Source organism: Motacilla alba, chromosome 24, assembly GCF_015832195.1.
Source record: "Motacilla alba alba isolate MOTALB_02 chromosome 24, Motacilla_alba_V1.0_pri, whole genome shotgun sequence".
Lineage (NCBI taxonomy): Eukaryota > Metazoa > Chordata > Aves > Passeriformes > Motacillidae > Motacilla > Motacilla alba.
This window is the reverse complement of record NC_052039.1, coordinates 5,754,607-5,776,952: the sequence shown is the minus strand read 5'-3', so window position 1 is coordinate 5,776,952 and position 22,346 is coordinate 5,754,607. Positions and strand designations below refer to the sequence as shown.

Genomic DNA, 22,346 nt, shown 5'->3' with positions numbered 1-22,346 from the left:
GGACACAGATGGGTGATGGAGCCGGGTGGAGGATGGACACGGGTGGATGATGGACCCGGGTGGGTGATGGACACAGGTGATGGAGCCGGGTGTGCGGGGCAGGGACCCGGGTGGGTGAGAGATGGACCCGAGTGGATGATGGACCCGGGTGTGCGGGGCAGCGCTCTCCCTGTCGCGGTCCCTGTCGCGGTCCCTGTCCGTCCGTCGGTCCCCGTCTGTCGGTCCCGGTCCCTGTGGCGCTCCCTCCTCCCGCAGGGAGCGCGCTGCCCACACCCGAGATGGCGGCGGCGGCTTCGGCCGCGCTCCCGCAGCTGCTCGGGCCGGGCCGCGGCGGCCGGCGGGCGCTGCCTGCCCGTACCCGCCATGGCCGCCAAGGGGGCCCGGCAGCGGCCGCGGGCGGGCGGCGGGGACGCGGCGGGGCGGCGGCCCGAGCCCGCGGGCAGCGAGGAGCCGCGGAACGAGTGGGTGCTGCCGGGGACGGAGCGGGGCTGCTGGGGCTGCTGAGACCACCGGGGCTGCTGAGGCTGCCGGGGCTACCGGGAGTGGAGCGGGGCTACCGGGGCTGCTGAGGCCACCGGGGCTGCTGAGGCCGCCGGAGCTACCAGGGCCACCGGGGCTGCCGAAACTACCGGGGCTGCTGAGGCCGCCGGGGCTACCGGGGATGGAGCGGGGCTACCGGAGCTACCAGGGCCACCGAGGCTGCCGAAACTACCGGGGCTGCTGAGGTCACCGCGGCTGCCGGTGCCGGGTTTGACACAGGCGGTCCGTGCCGTGGGGACGGTGCCGGAGCATCCCCGGCCCGGCTGCTTTGGGGGTGCTGAGGGGCTGGTGCTGCTTCCTTGTGAGGGGCTGGCATCCCCATCTCCCCTGCCCCACAGCCGCGCTCAGCCGGTGCTCGCTGTCGCCTTGCGAGCCGCCATCTCGTCGCTCAGTTTTCCTGCTGCGTATTTGTAATTTTTTATTTCCCCCCCCCCACCTTTTGGATTAGATCATCCGGGAGCAAAGCAGGGCACGTCTGGGCCCCTGAAGGATCAACAGCTTTCAAGTGTCTCATCTCGGCCAGGTTCTGTGCAGCGCTGCTGAGCAACATCTCGGATTGTGACGAGACCTTTAACTACTGGGAGCCGGTGAGTCCCTTCCTGCCCTTGGCATTGGCAGTTTGCACTTGGCCTGTGCAAATACCCCTTTATTTAGGACCTTGTGCTCTCTGTTTCACTTTCCAGTTGGCTCGTGCAAATGCAGATTTATTAGAGCCTTGTGCTGATCCCGCTGTTTCAATGAGAAATATTTTGCTCTGGAAACTCTCTGTTTTGTGTGCTGCTCGTTAATTTATTTATTTATTTGATCTCTGTTGTAGACACACTACCTCATTTATGGGAAGGGGTTTCAGACCTGGGAGTACTCTCCTGCCTACGCCATCCGCTCCTATGCTTACCTGTGGCTCCATGCCTTGCCTGCCTGGTTCCATGCCAGGGTTCTGCAAACCAACAAGGTAAATCTTGTGTGTGGAAGCTGCTTTTGAGAGGAAGAAATGTACATTATGTGTGTGTGAAACAGCTCTCCTGTTCGGTGTTGAAATTGACTTCGTGTTTATAAAACATGGTTGAAATTGTCTTCATGTTTATAAAACTGGTTTGTTAACAAACATTGACCTCCCTGGACGGATTTTCAAGGGTCTGTGGGTTTTCCCTGATGCTTTACAAGCCCATTTTGTGTCCTGTGCCTCATTCAGACTCTGTCTGTGTCTGCTAGGTTCTCATCTTCTATTTCCTGCGATGCTTCCTGGCCTTCCTGAGCTGCGTTTGTGAACTCTACTTCTACAAGTGAGTGGCAGAGTGTCTGCAGGGGATGTGTGGGAGCAGTGTGAGTGCCAGGGACAACTCCTGCCGCAGGAAATAGGCTTCGAGGCTCGTGTGTAGATGAGAAAATACGTTTTCTCATGATAGCTCGCTGAGATGTTGGTCAGAACGCCACAATTAGGACAAAGCTGCACTCCCAGCTCTCCCACCCACACCTCTGCTCCAGCATTTTGTTGACTCCACTCGTTTCCTCTCTGCTGGCAGCGAGCAGGGTGGGAGTGCTGCAGACTGAGGAGAGTCTGGTGCTGTGTTTGCTTATCACAGTGAATGTGACTGGAATTGATTGCTGCTGTCTGTAATCTCTCTGCCAGTGCTGTTTACAGCCACTAAAATCAGTAGCCCTAACATGCAATTACCTTGTCTAAACTGGATTTTTGTTTTTACCTGCTGCTTCTTCCTGATGTTCAAGCCACCACCTTGCATGAGTTGTTTGCTTGTCAGAAGCCACAGTTCATCTCTTTAAACCAGAGTGCTGACACATATTTTCTCATCCATGTTCTGGTTTAAAGAGATGAACTGTGGCTTTTTTGCACGGTGGGGTTTTGTGAGGGGTGAGGATCACAGAGGGATGGAGTGTGCAGCAGAGCAGCCTCAAGCTCCTGAGATTTGCACAGCTGGGAGAAGCCAGGCCCCACCCAGAGTTCTGCACTGGGGTAACTCAGGGTCTGAAATCCCAGGCCAGAGGCAGCAGCTGAGTGTTGGGAATCCTGCTCGGAGCTCTCAGGCTGGGTTGTTGCTGGTTCTGCATGCCTTGGTGCTGCTGGTTCTTGCCCTGGGGCTGTTTTGTGGTACCTGTTTCTCTGCTGCTTCCCCAGGGCTGTGTGCAAGAAGTTTGGGCTGCACGTGAGCAGGCTGATGTTGGCCTTCCTGGTGCTCAGCACGGGGATGTTCTGTGCTTCTGCAGGTGAGTTGGCTTGGCCCTGCCACTAACAAAGGTTCAGAGAGAAGAAAATCTGCAGGGTGCTCTTTGTTGTATTGTCATGACAGAATAAGCGTTGATTCAAGTTTTGTTCTCTGTGTTGCAGTTTCCAGGCCTGTTTCTGTGGCTGCCTCCTGGTTTTTAATATTGCTGTGCCTTTTAAACAGGCTCTTGGCCTGCCTTCTTGGACACCCTTTGTTCTGAGGAAGGAGGCTGGCACTTTGTGTGCTGTCCCCTCTGGCTGGCTGTACCTGTTTTCCCAGCCACTCTGAGACTTGCTGCAGGCGTTGGCTGAAGTGTGGGGAAGCTGTGCTGACCTTCCATCCCCTTGTGTTGCAGCTTTCCTGCCCAGCAGTTTCTGCATGTACACCACGGTGGTGGCCATGACGGGCTGGTACATGGACAGGACCTCGGTGGCAGTGCTGGGGGTGGCTGCTGGAGCCCTGCTGGGCTGGCCCTTCAGCGCAGCTCTGGGGTAAGCAGCAGTTTCTGCCCTTTCTCAGCTGCTTTTCACCCGCCTGGGGAGAACCAGCAGGCCCTGAGCTGCCAGCTTAGCCCAGGAGCATTGTACAGGCTGCCTGGCTTTTGAACAGCTCAGCCTGGGCAGATCTCCTGGCATTAATCTGGGTAAAACCTGAGCTGGGAGATGAATCTGGAGGAGGAGCAGAGGCAGTGGAGTGGTGGTTCTGTCTCTTGCTTTGAAGGGGCGGCAGAAGCTGCAGTGGGGTTCTCAAAGCCTCCACTTGACAGCTGAAATCTGTTTCAGGCTTCCTATTGCCTTTGACTTGTTGATCCTGAAGAAGAGGTGGAAAAGTTTCCTGAATTGGTGTGTGGTGTCCTTGATCCTGTTTTTGGTGAGTGCCTTCAGCAGCGCAAAGAGGGAACGGATGGCAACGGAAGGGATGAGTTCCTTTAGGAAAATCAGCTGGAGCTGCTGCGCTTTAACCAAAATCTGCTTTCTTCCAGGTGCCCTTGGTGGTGGTGGACAGCTATTACTATGGGAAGCTGGTGGTGGCACCTCTCAACATCGTTTTGTACAACGTCTTCACCCCCCACGGGCCTGATCTCTACGGTGAGTTTGGGATGACAAGCCAGGGAGGCAGCCCGAGGTTTTCTGGCTGCCCTGGCCCTTGACTGGCAGTGCTTTTTGTGCCGTGCCCTCCAGCAGAAGCAGCCTGCCAGCTCCGAGGGCTGCAGCTGCTGCTTCTGGACACGGGATGTCTCTGTCGAGCTGGCAATGCGCTGCCGGCTCCTCCACGCTGGGAGTTGTGCTGCTTTTGTTCACTTTCCGCTCCTGTGAAGCTGCCAGGAGGTGTCTCACTGGCTGGGCACAAGTGGCCTGTGTGTGTTGGTCGGCTTGACTCTTGTTCCTGGCTGCTGCTCCTCACAGTCAGGCTGCAGAACTTCGGGAAAGTGAGGAATGGTGCAGAATCCATACTTCTTTCTGTCCACATCCTGCACTTCTAGAGCTGGAAATTAATTGCTAGCGGGGCTTCAGAAGGGCTGGCAGAGAGCAGAGGATGCCTGCACCATCTGCGTGCTCTGTGTGAGGCCAGAGGAGCTGTTCCAGGAGGGCTCAGCAGTGGTGAGCAGCAGCAGGGCTTTCTCTGGCAGCTGGCACTGCTGGTGGGGCTGAGGGGCTGTTTCGGGTGGTGCCGAGTGCTGATTTGTCACTTGTGCCTGGCACAGCAGGACAGCAGCTGCTCTGCCGTGGCTCTTGCTGCAGGAAGGCTCTGAAGTGTGGGCTGGGAGTTTTGTGTAAGTAAACTCCAGGCTCTGGCTCTGATAGGTTTTGGCAGGGCCTTGTGCCTGACCTTTTCCACACTGGTGCATGAGTTGTTCCCAGAAGCCTCCAGGGACCCATCTGTCCTGAAGAGTTTTATTCACTGTGACATTCCTACAACATCCTCGGGCTAGTAAAAGAGCCTGCCTGGAACTGCTCTTTAGTGCAGTGTGGCCAGGACAACGCTGTGTGTTTAGAGAGCTTCAAAACACTGGGGAAAAATAACCACTGCCAGGGGAGATGAAAGGCTGGCCGATCCTCTTGGCTCTGGAAGCTGGGATTTCCCAACGTTCACATGATGAGGGCAGAGTCACCAGCCCAGATCATCTCCAGTGTAAGCACTGCAGTATTTTTGAGACAAGGTTCAATTATTTTTTTTTTCTGTCTTTAGCAATATGCTCCCTCTACATAAATATTGTCTGTGCAGTTAATATTTCCCTGCAGTGATTAGGTTTCTGCAGCCAAGGGAAAACAGCTGCCAAGAGTAGATCCCTGTGTCTGAGCTTTGGGGTGGTTTTGTGTCCTTAACATTCTAAGAAGTCATAATTTGTGACCAGACTTTTGTCCCACTTTGGGAATCTCCATTCAGCTTGGGTGGGACGTGCTGGAGCTGCTCCTGTGCCCCCTTTCTCCGTGGAGCCCTGCTTCTTGAGCAGAGTGAGAACAAATGAAATGCAGCGAGCAGACTGTTCACTGTGGCAGCACTGAATCAGAATGAGGGCTGTGACTCATGACCAAATTATTGCAGCTTAGTCACTGCTTGCCAGCTGCAGTTCCTGCACTCAGGCTTCAGCCCAGGGTGGGGCTCCTTGTCCCAAACTCCTCCAGCTCCCCTGCTCCGGCCTGAGCTGCCCTCACCATTCCTGTGGTCAAGGTGCAGCGTGGCTAAATTTGATTCACTCCTGAGTCTGAGTTCTGGGATTGCTGCCGGGGCCATTCCCAGACCTCAGAGTTCAAAGCATTTTCTCACTGGGGTCTGACAGTGCTTCCAGCTGGTTCTCCCCATGGCAGCTGCCTGGCTGCTCCTTTCCCCCTGCTTTCCCCAGTGTGTCTCCTGTACCCCACACCTGCCCAGCTCTGGGCTGTAGATCCTTGCAGGAAGGATTCGGCTCCTCCCCAGCTCTGCGAGCATATTCCCATTACCCTGAGCATGGAGAGTTCTCAGTGGCCCTCCCTGCTTCAAGGATGATGTTCTGGGCCAGGACTCCTTTCCTGCAGTGGGGTCGTTCCTATTTGAGGCTGCAGTTCTGTCTCAGTTCACCTTGAGCCGTGTGGATAAGAGGAATAAAAACCCTTTTGCCCTGGGAGGCTTTGAGCCTGAGTGCCTCTGAATGGCTGCGTCACCGGTGAGCAGCCTGCTGCTCTTTGCCTGCTGTGCCCTGTTCTCTTCTCTTTTTTCCTCCTTTTTATAATTTTTTTTAGCCTCTCACAGAGAAGAAAATCCCTCATTGGAGAAGGAGGGGAGGCTCCAGTGCTTGTTTTTAATGGGCAATTCAGTCACACTGCAAGAAAATGTGAGAGAGCAGCTTTTTTCCGGTGAAAGCTGTGCTTCAGAGCAGCTGGTCTGTTTGTTAGCAGTGTTATCTGGGCTGTGTTTGTACTGGGGAGAAGTTGTGTTTCCTAAGTGTCCTTCACTCCTGACCCCCAGGCTGCCAAATCTGAAACCAGAGCAGGGAGAGGTGAATTCAGGGTGAATTCCCTTTGCTTTCCCCACAGGACGGTCCCTAGACCTACCCTTCAAAGATTTAGGACTTATTTATATAATTGCTGTTTGCTTTCAGAGCTAATAACTCGAGATTTCCTTTATAAACCCAAGCTGCTTGGCCAGGCAGTGACTCCAGTGCCATGTTTGTGACATCCCCAGGGCAGCTTCTCCCCTTTTTTTAGCTGCAGGAGCCGCAGAGCTTTCGGGTTTTCCTTGCTGCTGTTCAGTCGTCTGATTAATTTCAACACGGACCCGATGTAAGTGGCTCTGATTGCAGGAAATTGCTGTGGCATGTGACACATGTCACAACAGTGCAGTGATTAAAGCCCCCGCGTGTCATTTACTGGCTGATTGAGCTAATCACACCGAGAGAGTGGGAAATGTGTGGAGAGGAGCTGGCATTCCTCATTGTTAAGGGCTTTAAGCATCCTGAATTAAGAGTCTAAATAAATGACAGTTGGACTGGAGTTTCTTTCAGTTTACATCCTCCAGAGCTTGCAGCCAGTTGCCGAGTGTGGAGGCAGAGCTGCCTGGCTCCCGTTTGTGTCACAACAGGCTGAATTTGGGACACTTCAATAGTGCTGAGTCTAAGGGGGACCAAAACCAGCATTTAGTGGCAGAGTCTTTGTTGGGATGAAGTGGGAATACAAACTCCTTTCCTTCTTAATCCTTTCTGGTACCTTTTCTGTTCCTGCCAGCCCAGAATGAGCATCCTCACTCCACAATTACGTGGCATTGTGTGGTTTTGTGTGACTGCTCTGCAGTTAGAAAGAAAGAATGAATTTGGGGTCAAGTTTCCCAGTTTTGCAAGTTTCCACCTCTGCTCCTTGCTGTCCTTCTGATAAGGGTGAGCTCTGTGTCACAGAGTTCTGCTGGCTCTTGGAGTGCTCTGAGGTTCATGAGCAGCAGATGTAATACTGATTATTTTTCACCCCCAGTGAAAAAATAAGGAGAAAAATAATTTCTGAGCAGGAAGACAGTGAAATTTCCTGGGCAGGTGTGAGTGTGACATACTCTGGTGGGCTGTGTCAGGCAGGGAAGGGCCAAAGCTGCTGTTCCATCATTCATGCTTGTGTTTCAAACCTCTTTTTTTCCTTTTTTTTCTTACCCTTTAGGTACAGAACCCTGGTACTTCTATTTCATCAATGGCTTTCTGAATTTCAATGTGGTTTTTGTGCTGGCCCTGCTCGTGCTGCCTCTGACCTGTCTGATGGAGTGCCTGCTGCAGAAATTCCGTGGTGAGTGCAGGGCAGCTGCCAGGGTTTGCCTGCCACAGAGCAGCTTTTCTTCCCTGGAAGTGAAACTGGGAGCAGTGAGAGCCTTTGGAGCGCCAGAAGAGTTCCTGGAGCTCATTAGGGTTCAGGATTGTTCCTTGCCTCCACCTCAAGAGGAAAAATGTGTTTAAAAAAAGCAAGCCTGACGAGGTGTGTGGTTCCTAAGCTTCATTGTGACGTTTAATGCATCAGGAATGGCCCAGTCAATAATCCTGGAGGGGGAAGAAGCTGACCCTGGTGTTGTTCCCATCTTGTCTGCAGCTGGAAATGGGTAGAAACCTTTTGGGATGGAAGCTGGGCTGTTCTGGGCACTGTGGGTTTTTCAGCTGCCAGGACTGAGCCCTGCTCTGGGAAGTGTCCCCGTGGGTGTGGATATACTGAGAGTTAAAAAAAAGAGGAGCCAGAATATTCCCTGCTTCACCCTGGGCTCTTTCTTGAATAAAATGACATCAGTTTGAACACATGACACTTGTAAGTGACTCCAGAGGGGAAGTGTAAATTCCTTTCTGCTGTTTTCCTAAGGAAAATTCATCAAGGCTCAGCAGCAGCCTCCAGATTCATCAGTCCAGTCACTGCTTTGCTCTCTCCGTTGTTTTTTACTGACTACAACAAACAGTAACACAATCCTCGATGCAAATGTACGTTAAGGGGCGTTTGCTTATGTCTGTTCCTCGGCTGTGAGTGACAAACTCTCAGAAAGCACTAAAAGCTCAGTAGGAGCTCCTGTAAATGCAAGATTTCCTGCTGTTCTCTTGGTGTTCTTGTACTTAACAGCGGGAGCCACTCTGCCAAGTGCTTTGTTCTTATTGTCTGTGAAATGCCGTTGGCTTAATTGCTTAACTCTGCTGTGGGGAGTAGCGAGGGGTAGGAAAGGGACTGAAAATTGTCAGGCAGTGTAGAGCCCTCCTCGGAGTGACTGAAATTCAGGGTAATTGTTGTTATTTTTGAATCAGTTATTTCCTCTGTTAAGCAGAAGGCGCCTGGGAGACCTCTCCTGGTGTTATTTTTGTAACGAGGCAGTGAAGGTTGGGCAAACTTCAGGCTCTAAACAACCATTTGGGAGGGGAAGGGGAGCTCCTGAGGAGGATCTTTCTGATCTTTGTGTGTGCAATGCCCAGCAGGAAACCCAGCACTCCTGTCTGCCTCCTCAGGCCTGGCAGTTCCTGGTTCCACTAACACTCATCTTCTGCTTTTGCTCTTCCTAAGGCTGCTGGAATTGTCAGTGTCGTAGGAATCTGCAAAAATCCCCTGAGGAAAATGCCCTGCTGGCAGTTTGGGTGTGTCACCTGGGTTTCAGCAGCAGGGGGGCTCAGAACGGGGCGTGTTTGGGCCTCCAGAGTGGGCTTTGGGTGTGAGAGGGGGTTGTGCAAGAGGAGGAATTCTTGCATTGCTCCTTCCCTGAGGTTTTGTCTCTTCCAGTCCAGAATCTGGGCCGTCCCTACTGGCTGACCCTGGCTCCCATGTACATCTGGATCCTGATCTTCTTCAGCCAGCCCCACAAAGAAGAGAGATTCCTCTTCCCCATCTACCCCCTCATCTGTCTCTCTGGCGCCGTGGCTCTCTCTGCTCTTCAGGTAAATTCTAGTGGTTTTTGATAAATAGCTGAGCCCGTTTCCCAGCTGTTATTTCACGATGACTTTGAGCTGTCCTCCAGTCCCGAGTGGGAATTCCTGGAGCTGGGATGCTGTAGTGCCAACACCACCCAAAATCCAAGAGATTCCCTTGGGATTCTGTACCCTGCTGATGGAACTGTGCCTCCCTGGCTGCTCAGCTCCAAGGGCAGGAATGTGGGTGTGTGGGGAATGCATTTGGATGTGTCTCAGAAGGAATCCCTCCCTAGGCTGAAAAAAGGCAAAAGGATCTCCTTGAAATGTTGGGAATTCAGTGAACATTTGGAAGAGCCAAAACGTGGATGTTTAGTAAACATCACTTGAAACACTTCACGGAGCAAAGCACTAATAGAGACTGATATAAACCTTCCCAAAGCTCAGAATTATTCATCTCCTGCTGTTAAAAAGGCTCAGGAATGCAGCCAGGAGTCCCTGCTGGAGCCTGTTGCAGCTGTTTGGCCTCACCCTGCTGTTCCTCCTCTGTCCTGCTGGAATTCCTGCTGGAATTCCTGCCCACCCCTTCGTCCCTCACCCTTCCCCTGCTCAGGTGCTCTCACTGATCTCCATTCACTCCCAGATGAGTTCCAGTCCTTGCCTTCACACAGGACCCACCTTGGAATGTCACCATTTTTCTGGCTCTGCCTGAGGGTTCCCCTGTGCTCTCAGAGCATCACAGAGCAGTGTTCACCCATTTTCATTGTAAATATGGCTTGAGGAAAGTTTCCTGTACATTTCTTGCGTATTTTGCCACTGTTTGATGACATTTTGCCCAGTGTGGAGCATCCAGCCGAGAATCTGGAGCTGATTGCCCACCAGCAGGACAAACCTGTCACTCTCCCCCTCCAGACTGTGTGGATGTTGTGAGAAAAATGCAAACAGGACATGAGAAAGAGAAAGGAGCTGAGGGCAGGGAGTGAATAACCACTCCTGCAGAGCAGCAGGGAGGGACCAAGGCAAGGACTGGATGTATTTCCTCCTGGCTATTCCCAGAAAGGCTTTTTAATTTAAAAAAACAAACCTAAAGGGCTTTTCTTTTATCAATTTTTCTCTTATCAATTTTTCTTTCATCAATTTTTCTTCTATCAATTTTTCTTTCACCAATTTTCCTTTCATCAGTTTTTCTTTTATCAATTTTTCTTTTTTATCAGTTTTTTCTTCTTACCAATTTTTCTTTTATCAGTTTTTTTTTTCTTTTATCAGTTCCAGGGTGACTTGTGTTTAAAGCTGGCTGCAGAATGTGCTCTGTGGTGTTTTGTTCACTTCAAAGCTGTGCTTTGTGCAGGCAGGGTAAACAACCAGAGGTCACTCTGGAAATCTGGGGCATGGGGCTTGTGTTAGGCAGGAATCCAGTCCAGCATGGAAATGAGGTGAGTGTGAGGGAGCTGTCTTGCCCCTGGTTCACCTGGGAGCAGCCCAGCTGGAGCCCTGAGAGAGCACTTTAGGTCCAGAGGCCTTCCTAGGGAAAAGAGCTGAAATACCCCAAATTATCACTTAAATATGACTGAACCCTATGAGTTTCTGTGCATTTTGATGGCTCTGAACTTAAAAAGCCCAAAGATCTGGTGGGGGACACACTGCTGTAAGAGCTTTATGAAAAATGAGAATTTTGCTGAATGGATCAGAGTTGGAGTAACTTCATATTGTCTCTCTTTTTTTTTTAATCTCTTCCCTGAGAAATGTTACCACTTCATCTTCCAGCGCTACCGCCTGGAGCACTACACAGTGTCCTCCAACTGGCTGGCCCTGGGGACAGTCTTCCTCTTTGGCCTTTTGTCCCTGTCACGCTCTGTTGCCTTATTCAAAGGTTGGTATTTCAGCTTTGCCCTCTGCTCTGCTGGCTCCGGGGCTCAGGGCTGTGAAAGTTGTGCTGTACAGATCAGGAACCTCGAGGAGTTTGGGTGTTGTCACTGCAGGGGAAGGAGCAAGAAGTTCTGCTGGTCACCATTAATTAATTATTAATTATACATTCATCCATATGGATGTAATGGCTCACCAGAATTACATCACTTAAAAATCCCATTCACCTTCCACCAGTGAGCTCCACTGATCTAAAACCTGACTGGTGTTAGAGCAGATACTTCAGCTTTGCCCTCTGCTCTGCTGGCTCCGGGGCTCAGGGCTGTGAAAGTTGTGCTGTACAGATCAGGAACCCCGAGGAGTTTGGGTGTTGTCACTGCAAGGGAAGGAACAATAATTAATTAATTATTAATTAAATTATACATTCATCCATATGGATGTAATGGCTCACCAGAATTACATCACTTAAAAATCCCCTTCACCTTCCACCAGTGAACTCCACTGATCTAAAACCTGACTGGTATTTTCAGCTTTGCCCTCTGCTCTGCTGGCTCCGGGGCTCAGGGCTGTGAAAGTTGTGCTGTACAGATCAGGAACCCCGAGGAGTTTGGGTGTTGTCACTGCAAGGGAAGGAACAATAATTAATTAATTATTAATTAAATTATACATTCATCCATATGGATGTAATGGCTCACCAGAATTACATCACTTAAAAATCCCCTTCACCTTCCACCAGTGAACTCCACTGATCTAAAACCTGACTGGTATTTTCAGCTTTGCCCTCTGCTCTGCTGGCTCCGGGGCTCAGGGCTGTGAAAGTTGTGCTGTACAGATCAGGAACCCCGAGGAGTTTGGGTGTTGTCACTGCAGGGGAAGGAATAATAAGTTCTGCTGGTCACCATTAATTAATTATTAATTATATATTCATCCATATGAAGTATGAATGGGTCACCACTTAAAAATCACTTAAAAATTCTCTTTACCTTCCACCACTAAACTCCACTGATCTGAAACCTGACTGGTACTAAAGCAGATACTTCAGCTTTCAGATAGATAATCCCACTTGGAAAAGCATTTTTCTGTGTACAACTTGAATTAGGTTCATGAGTCCTTAATGGAGATGGAATCAGGGCCTTCCCACCTCATCAGTATTTTTTGGGGAGTTTTGGTGACCATTGACAGCCAGGACAGGGAAAAGTGAATAAAATTGGTAGGAGCACCAAGGGTAAGAGGGGAAGCTTTGAATCCAGCCACTTCTTAGCATAGAGCAGTTGATTTATTCATTGAATTAGCACTTAAAAATGTATACATGAAATAATTTTGTCGGCTTTCATTAAATACCCCTCTTGCTTTACCCTGAATTATGATGTTCTGCCTCCCCCAGGCTACCACGGCCCTCTGGACCTGTACCCCGAGTTGCACAGGATTGCCACTGACCCCAGCATCCACACGGTGCCAGAGGGCAGGCCCGTGCACGTCTGTGTGGGCAAGGAGTGGCACAGGTTCCCCAGCAGCTTCCTGCTGCCCGACAAGTGAGTGCTGCCATGGCAGGGGGGCAGTTAGGGCAGCTGGGTGACAAGGGGCACAATGATGGGGAACCCCGAGGAGCTTGGATCTCTGGTGTCACCAGCAGTGTCATAAACACTGTTAAAGCAGCCAGATAAAGGAGTCTGAAGGATTTTGATCAGCACACTGGCCACAGATTCCTGGGATTCTCTGGGGATGGTGTCCTTAGTTCAGGGGTTTTGGTGCTCAAAAGTACCCAGATAAAGGATTCTGAAGGATTTTGATCAGCACACTGGCCACATGTTCCCGGGAATCTCTGGGGATGGTGTCCTTGGTTCTGGGATTTTGGTGCTCAAAAGTACCCAGATAAAGGATTCTGAAGGTTTTTGACCAGCACACTGGCCACAGGTTCCTGGGATTCTCTGGGGATGGTGTCCTTGGTTCTGGTGCTCAAAAGTACCCAAGTAAAAGATTCTGAAGGTTTTTGACCAGCACACTGGCCACAGGTTCTGGGGATCTCTGGGGATGGTGTCCTTGGTTCTGGGATTTTGGTGCTCAAAAGTACCCAGATAAAGGATTCTGAAGGATTCTGATCAGCACACTGGCCACAGGTTCTGGGGATCTCTGGGGATGGTGTCCTTGGTTCTGGTGCTCAAAAGCAGCCAGATAAAGGATTCTGAAGGATTTTGATCAGCACACTGGCCACAGGTTCTGGGGATCTCTGGGGATGGTGTCCTTGGTTCTGGTTCTGGTGCTCTCACACCAAGTGCTCTCCCTGTTCTCTGCAGCTGGCAGCTCCAGTTCATCCTGTCCGAATTCCGGGGCCAGCTGCCCAAACCCTTTGCCAAGGGCCCCTTGGCCACCAGGATCATTCCCACGGACATGAACGACCAGAACAAGGAGGAGCCATCTCGCTATGTAAGGATTTATTTCTGCTGTCTTTCCCTTGCCTCGCTGGATAATTTAAATTATTGCAACGCCTCACAGTGGATCTCCCCATTTCTGTTTCCTGGGGAGTTCCAGAGCAAAAATGGTCCCTCTGCAGCACTTGGAAATCTCCCCGTTCTTCTGAGTGGCTTCTGTTTGCCTTTCATCTGCAGTTTGAAGGTGTAATGATAACAAAAGAAGCAGCAGAAGTAAGAACTCCTAATTATTGCAGTTTAGGTTTAGTGTAGTGTGTTAATGTGATCACAGGAATGAGTAATTTGAAGTCCCCCACAGAAAATATTTGTCACTGAGCAGGAATTGAAATTTTCCTCTTTCATTTCTTTTTAAATATAAAACTATTCATCATGTTTTCAGCTGAGGAGGAGGAACTTAATTTGGAACTTAATTGCGTTAGTGGGAATCTGCTAAGATAATGTCTGTTGGTATTATTGATTTATTTCCTGGTTGAGCTAAACAAAACCAGTGCACAGATGAGAAATATCTTAAAGTTATTGCTAGCTAGCATGTTTAAAATTACTGACAGGTTCAATCTTGGCAGTCTTCTGGGTTAAAACTCTTATTTTGAGGCTCATTATGCAGTTACTGGGAATGGGAAGGAGGCGTGTTCCCACCTGAGAGGAGCTGTCTGCTGCAGTGCATTTAATTTATGAAATCTTTAACTGGGGTTTATTTTTAGCACAGACAGCTGGCTGCTCCAGCCTGTGACTAATAGAGCAAAACACACTTTTGTTTCATGCTTGCTCCTTCGTGTCACCCTACAACTCTGTTCTTTCTCATGCAAGCTCAAGGGCCTAGGACTTGAGAAAGCAGAAATTAAACAGGGGCTTAAAGCTCTTACTTTTGACCTGCTAATTACACCAAGAGATCTAGATCTTCCCCCAGATTTAGTGAGTACCAGCATATTCAGATTTTTTAAAGAAGTGGAAGAATAATTAGCAAGAGCTGGACAGGACTGTGAGAGGGGATAAATCGAAATAGCACGAGGCTGTTGGTCATTCAGAGGGGAGAAAACCAATGGTTCAGGAGGATTACCTGAGCCACGGATAAATCCATTAATGGCTGTGATCTCACTGTTTCAGGTGTGAGTATCTATTACCGCTCTGCTTGGAAATGGAAGAGGGAACCTCAGTGTTCCTGTTGCTATGAGACACTGGGGCAAGAGTGCTTTGATCTTGTTTTGCAATCTCTCGTTCCTTAATCACATCGAGCTGCACTTACCTTGCACTTGCCCAGCTGGGGAGGTGCATTTGTCTCTGAAAGTGCTAAGAAACAGATAAGGAATGTTATTTCTTCCCAAGGCACATCCGAGCAGGACCAGCAGATCAGGCTGCGAGCTGCTAACAGCAGCTGCCTTCAGAGAAAGGGGTTTTAAAGCACTTTCTCTTCACTTCCAGCACCCTGCAGACCCCATGGCAGCAGCAGATGTGCCCCTGGCTCCAGCTCTGGGCTGTTCCCACTGCTGCCAGCCAGGATGGGATCCGATTCAGCTCTCCTCCACTTGGCAGAGCAGTGCTATCAAATAAAGAAAGAGTGGGAGGAGGAAAAGGAAAGGGGAACAGAGGAGGAGAGGATGTAATTTAGAAATCCCTCGCAGCTTTGTTCACCGAGACTCATTCCTTGCTTTCATTTCAAGGTCTGTGCATCACCCAAGTCTTGTGTAAATCCCCAAATCAGTGCAGAGGTGCTGTGTTGTCCCTCATGCAGGAGGAATCTCATCCTTGGCTTCACTGTAACTTGTGAAAATACAAGGGAAACGTGGCTTGCACCTGGAATTTGCAGTCCCAGACCTTTTAGGGCAGCATTTAGGATGAGACAAGGGAGGTCCTTGAGGCAGCAGCTTGTCTTTCTCTGAATGATTCTACATCACTTCCAGAAAAACTTGGTTAGTGGTTTGGGAGTCCTTCTGCTAATGAGCCAGAGCCTCTCCCAGGGCCTGGAACATTCCTCTCACACAGAGCAAGAAGTGGATTCAGCATCCTCAGCTGCGTTTCCTGTGCTGTAATTTCATTTGCCACTCTGTTGTGATGCCACAGAGCCATCTGCTATCCACCTAATTAAATTGTTTTCAGCCTAAATTGTTACATTAAACCCCAAAGGTGCTGCAGACAAGGGATCTCAAGCATGGCCAAGGAAGTTGGCAGTAAAATTTTGTGGGAGAGTGAGCTGAAATCCCTTAAGGAAGAGTTGGAGGGAGTGAGGCAGGATAAGACATAGGATTCCCAGCAGGAAGGAGGAGGTGGATTCCCCCACGACATGAATTCTGTTACCTGTGTCCTGCACGAAGCATTTCCCCTGCTGCTGGGAGTGCAGCCCTCTTCAGGTTGCTGTGAGCGAGCACAGAGCCAAACCCACAGGAAATAAAGGCCAGCACTGTCTGTGTTCCTGCAGATTGACATCTCCAAATGCCACTACCTGGTGGACTTGGACACAGCGAGAGAGACCCCCAGGGAGCCAAGGTACTCCTCCAACAGAGAGGAGTGGGTGACCATTGCCTACAAGCCATTCCTTGATGCTTCCAGGTAGGATTTGCACTTTGGAGAAGGAACAGTGGGGGCAGTCTGGGATTTCTGTTGGCAAAAGTGGGCAGGGAGGAGAGATCCGTGGGCAAATGGCAGCTTGGAGTCCAACTCCCAGCAAAGTGGAGCCTTTGTCAAACTCCTGCTTGCAAAATTTATGACCTGAGTTGCTTTAGAGGTGAAACTCTGTGAGGAGGGTGGTGAGAAGCAGTATTTTTATAAAGAAATAAACAATTTCCTTATAAAGCTTCCTGCTGAAGCAATGGTTTTTGGGGTTGCTTTCCAAAGAAATGAGGTGGATGCCACCTCCTCCCAGGAGACTTTTCACTCTGTTCTGTCCCAGCCAGATTCAAGACGGGTATAAATCATCAGGGGGGATGAGCTCTGAAAAATGTTATTTTCAGAGAGGAGGCAGTCAGCAGGGCCACACCTTGATTAGGCACCAGAAAATCCATGGAAGAGATCCCTGCTGGAGGCTGTTGTGCAGAGCTGTGCTGCTCCCTGAGCACCCTGCTGCAGTGTCTGGCCGGGGTCCCTGGAGGAGCAGAGCCTGGGATTTGCTCACTCCAGGGAGTGGGACTGGGGCTGTCAAGCTGGGAATGTTGTCTCTGCATTCCTGCAAGCACAGGAACCCTCCTCAGCTGTACAAGGATGTGATTTAGCCCTTCAGAGCTCACCAAGGTGTCACCCCGGGGCAGAGACCGGAAAAAGCTCTGTAAAAAATGAACCCCTCCCTGTCAGGGAGTGGGACCAGGGCTGTCAAGCTGGGAATGTTGTCTCTGCATTCCTGCAAACACAGGAACCCTCCTCAGCTGTACAAGGATGTGATTTAGCCCTTCAGAGCTCACCAAGGTGTCACCCCAGGACAGAGCCTGGAAAAAGCTCTGTAACAAACGACCCCAGAGTTCAGTGCCCTCCTGTTTTCCACGAGACCTGACTGCTTCCTGCTGCTTGGGCCCTGCAGGGAGTGGGGCTGGGAGGAGCAGGGCAAGGATGGGAAGGTTTGAGCAGCTCCCAGGAGGGCTCTGGTGTTCCCAGCTCGCCGACACAAACAGCTTTCCTCGACAAGGTCTTCCATGAGCTGCATTTTCCAGGAGAACCTGCTGCTACATTTGGGCAGCACTTTGGGAAGGGAGGAGGAGGTGGCCAGTGAGTTTTATTGACGAGGCGATTGAGGCATCAAAGGCACTCCTTGTGCAGAGGGTTTGCCCTGCAATGTGCATTTCTGCTTTAAAGCCACCTTTGTGTGTTCTTGCAGCTGCTTTATCGTGCTTGCTTGATCTTTGGAGCTGAGTTGAGGTTTCAGGTTTGCAGCTCCGTGGTTGCAGAAAAAATAAAAACCAAACCCAAACCCATCAAGCACCTCCCCAGCTCAGCCCAAAGTGCAGCTTTTGTGTGGAAAGAAATGAAAGGAATGAAATCAATGACCCCGGCAGCTCGGTTCAGTCCTGCTGCACTGGAGGCTTCTGGGGCTCGCTGCGAGTCTCCCGTTGACGTCAGCCAGTGCAAATGTGAATCTCAGCTGGCTCTGATAAATGGTGCTGCTAATTGAATTAGAGAGCACTCCAAGCCACCAGCTAATTATGCTCCTCAGGAAGCTGCTTTGCCAAGGTCCATTTAATTCTATATTGGCTGAATGCTCCGAATCTGGCACAGAAAAGGGGGAATATATCACAGCTCCCCTCTGAGGGGCACATATTTTCCAGCTCTTTAGGGCTGAGCTGTCTGCCTGCTCCAAACACTTGGGTTTTCCATCAAAAAACATAAAATTCTCAGTGCAGAATTAATGATTGGGTCACCTTGCTGGAGCATTGCATTACCCTGCTTTGATAAGAGGCTCTCTTGTTCCCTTTAATGGTGCTTTCCTCCAGTTGTTTTCCCTATTTTTGTTTTTAAAGTAGCTGAATTACTTCTGAAATGTGTGTGTTGGTACAGAACTTCACCTCCAGAGGAAGTGCAAACATTAAAGGCTTTTCAGAGAGCTTTGATCGTGAGCTTCTTGTGGCTGGGAGGCACTGGGACCTGCCCAGGTGGCTCTGGGACCTGCCCAGGTGGCTCTGGGACCTGTCCCTGTGACTGGGACCCATCCAGGTGGCACTGGCACCTGCCCAGGTGGCACTGGGACCCGCCCCTGTGACTGGGACCTGCCCAGGTGGCACTGGGACCTGCCCAGGTGGCTCTGTGGCAGAATTTCATCTTCCTCCTGCCATTCCCTGCCCTGCTCCCTTCTCCTCTCTCTCTCTGAGCTCTGCTGTCACCAAACCCAGGTTGCAAAATGCACTTTTAGGAGGGATCTCTCAGCACTGCAGGTGTCCAAGTGCTGCCAGTCCGTGTTAGTCTGGGAATTTGGGAAAGGAGGACTGGAACATAACAGCTTCCTCTGGCACTGCTGGAGCAATTCTTGAGCTGTTTCTCCTGAAATTCAGGCAGAGCCAGGCTTAGCTCTGAGGCTCAGCTCTGGGAGCTGCTGTGTCCTGCAGCAGAGCCTCCTGCAGAGCCCAGAAGCCCTGGGAAAGCAGCCCCTGCTCAGCCAGCTCGGAGCAATCCTGGCCCTGCTGCTGGGAGCTGGGTGCTGATCAAGGCTCCCCCCGCTCTCTCTCTGGGGGACAGATTTAGCAGCAAATGCAAATAGAACATTAAATATATTCCCTGTCATCTGTCACCCAGCCCCTTCCGTGTGCCATCTGCTGTCTGAGGTGGCTGAGCTGACACAGAGAGGTGACAGGAGGTGAAGGTTCCCTCTCTCTGAGCCGGGAGGGGACCAGGAGGGTGCAGGAGCTGCCTGAGCCCAGCCAGGCTGTGCCAGAGCTCGGAGCCCCTGGGGAGATGCAGCTCCCAGTGGCAGTTCCTGCCTTTGTTTTTCAGCTGCGTTTTTGAAAGATCTCCAGTGCAGGCAAACAAAACGCAATTTGTCTCACTGCTGAAAAAAAAAAATCAGAATTGGATGTGCAGAGCAGCAGAGCTGGGAGCTGGAGTGACCAGCAAGAGTGTGCCACCACCCCTGAGCACTCAGCAATCCAGAGCTGAGAGTGCTGCTGCTCTTCCAGGCTTTCCCTGGCTGGGGTGACACTTTCTGATATTTTGGGTTGGTATTTTCCCACCCAGGTGATCTTAAAGACACAAAAAGAGAAGCTGCGGTGCTGAGGAAGCAAAACTCTGCCTCAGCCCCGATTTCAGTGAGTTGCTCAGGTTTTTGGAGGCTCACAAAGCTCAGAGCTGCTGCTGGAGGATGTTTTGTGTGTCCACCTCACACTGGAACCCGGACTGTGCCATTAGGGAGAGAACACATTCATTCAGAACGCTCTCATTCAGAATGCTCTCCAGCAATTAGCAACCCAGTCAAAGGTGCTAATTTCACCCAGACATCATTAAGCCCTCCGTGCTCCACTGGTCCAGTTTTTGAAAGGCTGAAATGCCAGCTCCCAGCACTGGCAGGGCATGGGCTGAGTGTGGGTTTTAGAGCTGCCCAGCCCTCTGTAATTCAGGATTTCCACAGAAGATGGGCTGGAGAGCCAAACTGCAGAATGCCAGAGAGCCAAAGCTGCTTTTTGCTTCTCAGAGAGGCGTGGGGGAAAGGGATGGGATAGAACAGAGGAGATTCCAGGGGGGAAGCGACCCCTTCACCTTCACACTGCCCCAAAGGCCAGGGCTCTGTGACCCCCAGGACCCCCTGGTTGCTGATATCTGGGATTTAATGTCCTTCAGTAATTACAGTTCAATTTAATTTGTTTCAATAATTTCAATCATCCCTAATTACTCCCAGTAATTGCCTCCCTCAGCCCTGCTGGGATGGACAGTGGGCAGGAGGTTGGGTTGTATTTGTGTTGCCCCCAGATGAAGGAAGGAATGAGTGGTGAATCTGACTCGGTGTTCTCACAAGGCTGATTTATTATTTTGTGATACTATATCGAATAAAACAATACTAATTAGCTAAAGAATACAGGGAGGATACTTTCAGAAGACTTAAAAAGATAATAATGAAAACTCGTGGCTCTCTGGAGTCCCAACAGAGCTTGGCAGAGAGTGAAAACAACTCAAACCAGAATCCAATGACACAACCACCTGTGGGTGAACAATGTCCAAACACATTCCACAGCAGCAAAACACAGGAGAAGCAAATGAGATTAAATTGTTCTCCTTTTTCTCTGGGGCTTCTCAGCTTCCCAGGAGAAGAAATCCTGGGCCAAGGGATTTTTCCAGAGGATGTGAATGCCACAAGGTTGGGCTCCTAAACCGGTGCCAACCAGCGAGAGCGTTCTCGTGGAAGTGGCTGAGGTGATTTGTGCCCTGGGAGGGAAGTGCTTGCTGAGGGGTGAGCTGAACTGCTGTGCCCAACCCAGACTGCAAAGCACAGCCTTAAATGGAGCTAACAAAGTGGAAACTGCATCATATGTTGCCTTCCCCTAGAAGACTTCAGGGCTCTTGGGAAAAATGTTTCTCTCTTTTTTTTTTTTTTTCTGTTTCAGCCAGAATTTATTTGCTGTCACTAAAAACAAAAACATGTTACAGCAAAGCTTTTTCATTTCTCTTTTTGGTTAATTTTGTCTTCTTTGTAGGAAAAATTTAAATTTAATTTTCCTTCTTTATAGGAAAAATTTTTGCAAGTTTGTTTGGGTTTCTTTTGATCAGATTCAATTTCAGCTTCGTCGATCAAATGGAGGCAGCGCTGTGGGTCCATCACTGATCGGTGTTTGATAAGCAGGTGAGAATTGAAGCGCTGAAGGGACGATTTGCTTTTCCTCCCTGCTCCTGCAGGTCCTCGCGGCTGCTGCGGGCGTTCTACATCCCCCTGCTGTCGGAGCAGCACACGAGCTACGCCAACTACACCATCCTGAAACCGCGCAGGAGGCAGCCCCGGAGGAAGATGGGGGGCTAGGAACGCACCTGGGCCGGCCAAAAAACCCACCCAAAGCGTCTGCTGGCACTCCTGGGCAGCCCCCCGAGCCCTGCGTGGAGGATGGGGCTGGGAGCATCCCCCGAGGAGCTCTGGCAGCCTCTGCTCCTCTGCCAGCCTCTGCTCTGCCTCAAGCCCTTGGAAAATCCAGCGGGCGCCTGCGGATGGGTGATCCCTGCTGCTCCCCGAGAAGAGAAAAACGGAAAATAAAGCGGGGTGGCATCGTGAGGTTCTGCTGCAAATGTGGGAAAACCCAGCTCAAATTCTCCCTGCCTCTCCCCCGCGCACCCCTCTGCTCTCCTCTCCTGCTGTCTTTCACCCAGGGAAGCTTTTTTCAGGTGACAAAGCTTCGGAATTTTCCTTTTTCAAGGGGAAAAGGAGGAAGAACACCTGACTGACCATGAACTGGAATGTGCTGAACCTCCAGGAACGAACCATCGTGCACCACAGAGGAGCAGCCAAAGCTGCTCTGTCCAGGAGACGTTTCCAGGGATAAACCTGTGCTTTTGGGAGGAAAGAATCAAGCTGGGACAATTATGTGTTTAATGGGATCAGTGTTTGTGTTATCTGTGAAGCCAAGTGTCTGTTTGCTATTTATAATGATTTTTTTCAAGATCCTTTGACTTCTAGACTTCAGCATCTTAAAAATTCTGGAATCATCCAGAGAGGAGAAGGATGAATCCTATTTTTTTTTTTTCTTTCTGCAGTTCTGTTTCCCAGAATAGCCAGGATGTGTTACGTGGGTCCAGCACGCCTCAGAGCAGTGCTGTGCTTGTTACATTTCCATTTTTAAATGTGCAGCATCACCAGCTGGATGGAGGGAGCTGTTTTCACTCACATCCCTGCCATTCTGTGGGGTGGGATGGGATTGGGGTGGGATTGGGATGGGGATGGAGCAGAGGGGAGGTTCTGCACCTGCTCCATGCTGTGGCTGTGGTTGGGTCGGTCTGAGCTGGGGGCCTGGGGAGCAGATTTGGATGTTTGGGATCCAGAAAAGCTCTGGGGATCCGTGTGTTGGTTCGGGTGGTGGGTGCAGCTCTCAGCAGGGTGGGAGGGCTGGGATCCAACCTGATCCTGCTGGGACAGAGCAGGAGAGCTGGATGAGCAGCAAGGCTGAATCATAGCATCAACCTCAGAAACAGGAGGAGGCTCTGAATCCCATTAAGGGTTTTTTTTAATGTTTGTTCTACTCCCAGTGCCCTGCCTGGAGCCGGGATGGTCACACCATGGAGAATCCCACTGCACCCCCTCCCTGGGGCAGCAGCTGAGAGCTGAGGCTCTGAATTCAGATCTAGGCTGGTGTGTGATGCCCTCCTTGGGGACCTGCAGGTCTCACCCTCCCAAGGGGCAGCTGTGGAGCTCTGAGGTTTTCCTGCCGTGGTGGCAGGGGAGGGCAGAGCTGACCCCAGGGTCTGTCTGTGCTCATCACCTCTCCCCTCCCAGCTCTGCCCTCAGTGATGCTCACAGGGGGCTCTGTGGTGCTGATAAATCCACCCCAAAACTCGCCCTGCTTGCTGCCCCTTCCCTTGCTAACC

At 50.8% G+C, this 22,346-nt stretch overlaps 1 protein-coding gene across 2 annotated transcripts; it reads left to right on the top strand.

The window, feature by feature from the left end:
* Positions 1-305: 305 nt before the first annotated feature.
* Positions 306-21,620, top strand: ALG9 (ALG9 alpha-1,2-mannosyltransferase). Of its 2 annotated transcripts, none has more exons than XM_038161530.1 (15): positions 306-461; positions 989-1,127; positions 1,358-1,492; positions 1,753-1,823; positions 2,675-2,763; positions 3,118-3,253; positions 3,545-3,632; positions 3,745-3,850; positions 7,382-7,504; positions 8,960-9,114; positions 10,849-10,954; positions 12,332-12,479; positions 13,242-13,371; positions 15,790-15,920; positions 20,673-21,620. In XM_038161530.1, the coding sequence occupies exons 1-15, from the start codon at positions 364-366 to the stop codon at positions 20,791-20,793; spliced, it is 1,776 nt and encodes a 591-aa protein (XP_038017458.1). In that variant the 5' UTR covers positions 306-363; the 3' UTR covers positions 20,794-21,620. The 2 variants fall into 2 exon arrangements, with proteins under 2 accessions (XP_038017458.1, XP_038017457.1); XM_038161529.1 differs by having other exon boundaries at positions 10,825-10,954.
* Positions 21,621-22,346: the final 726 nt, after the last annotated feature.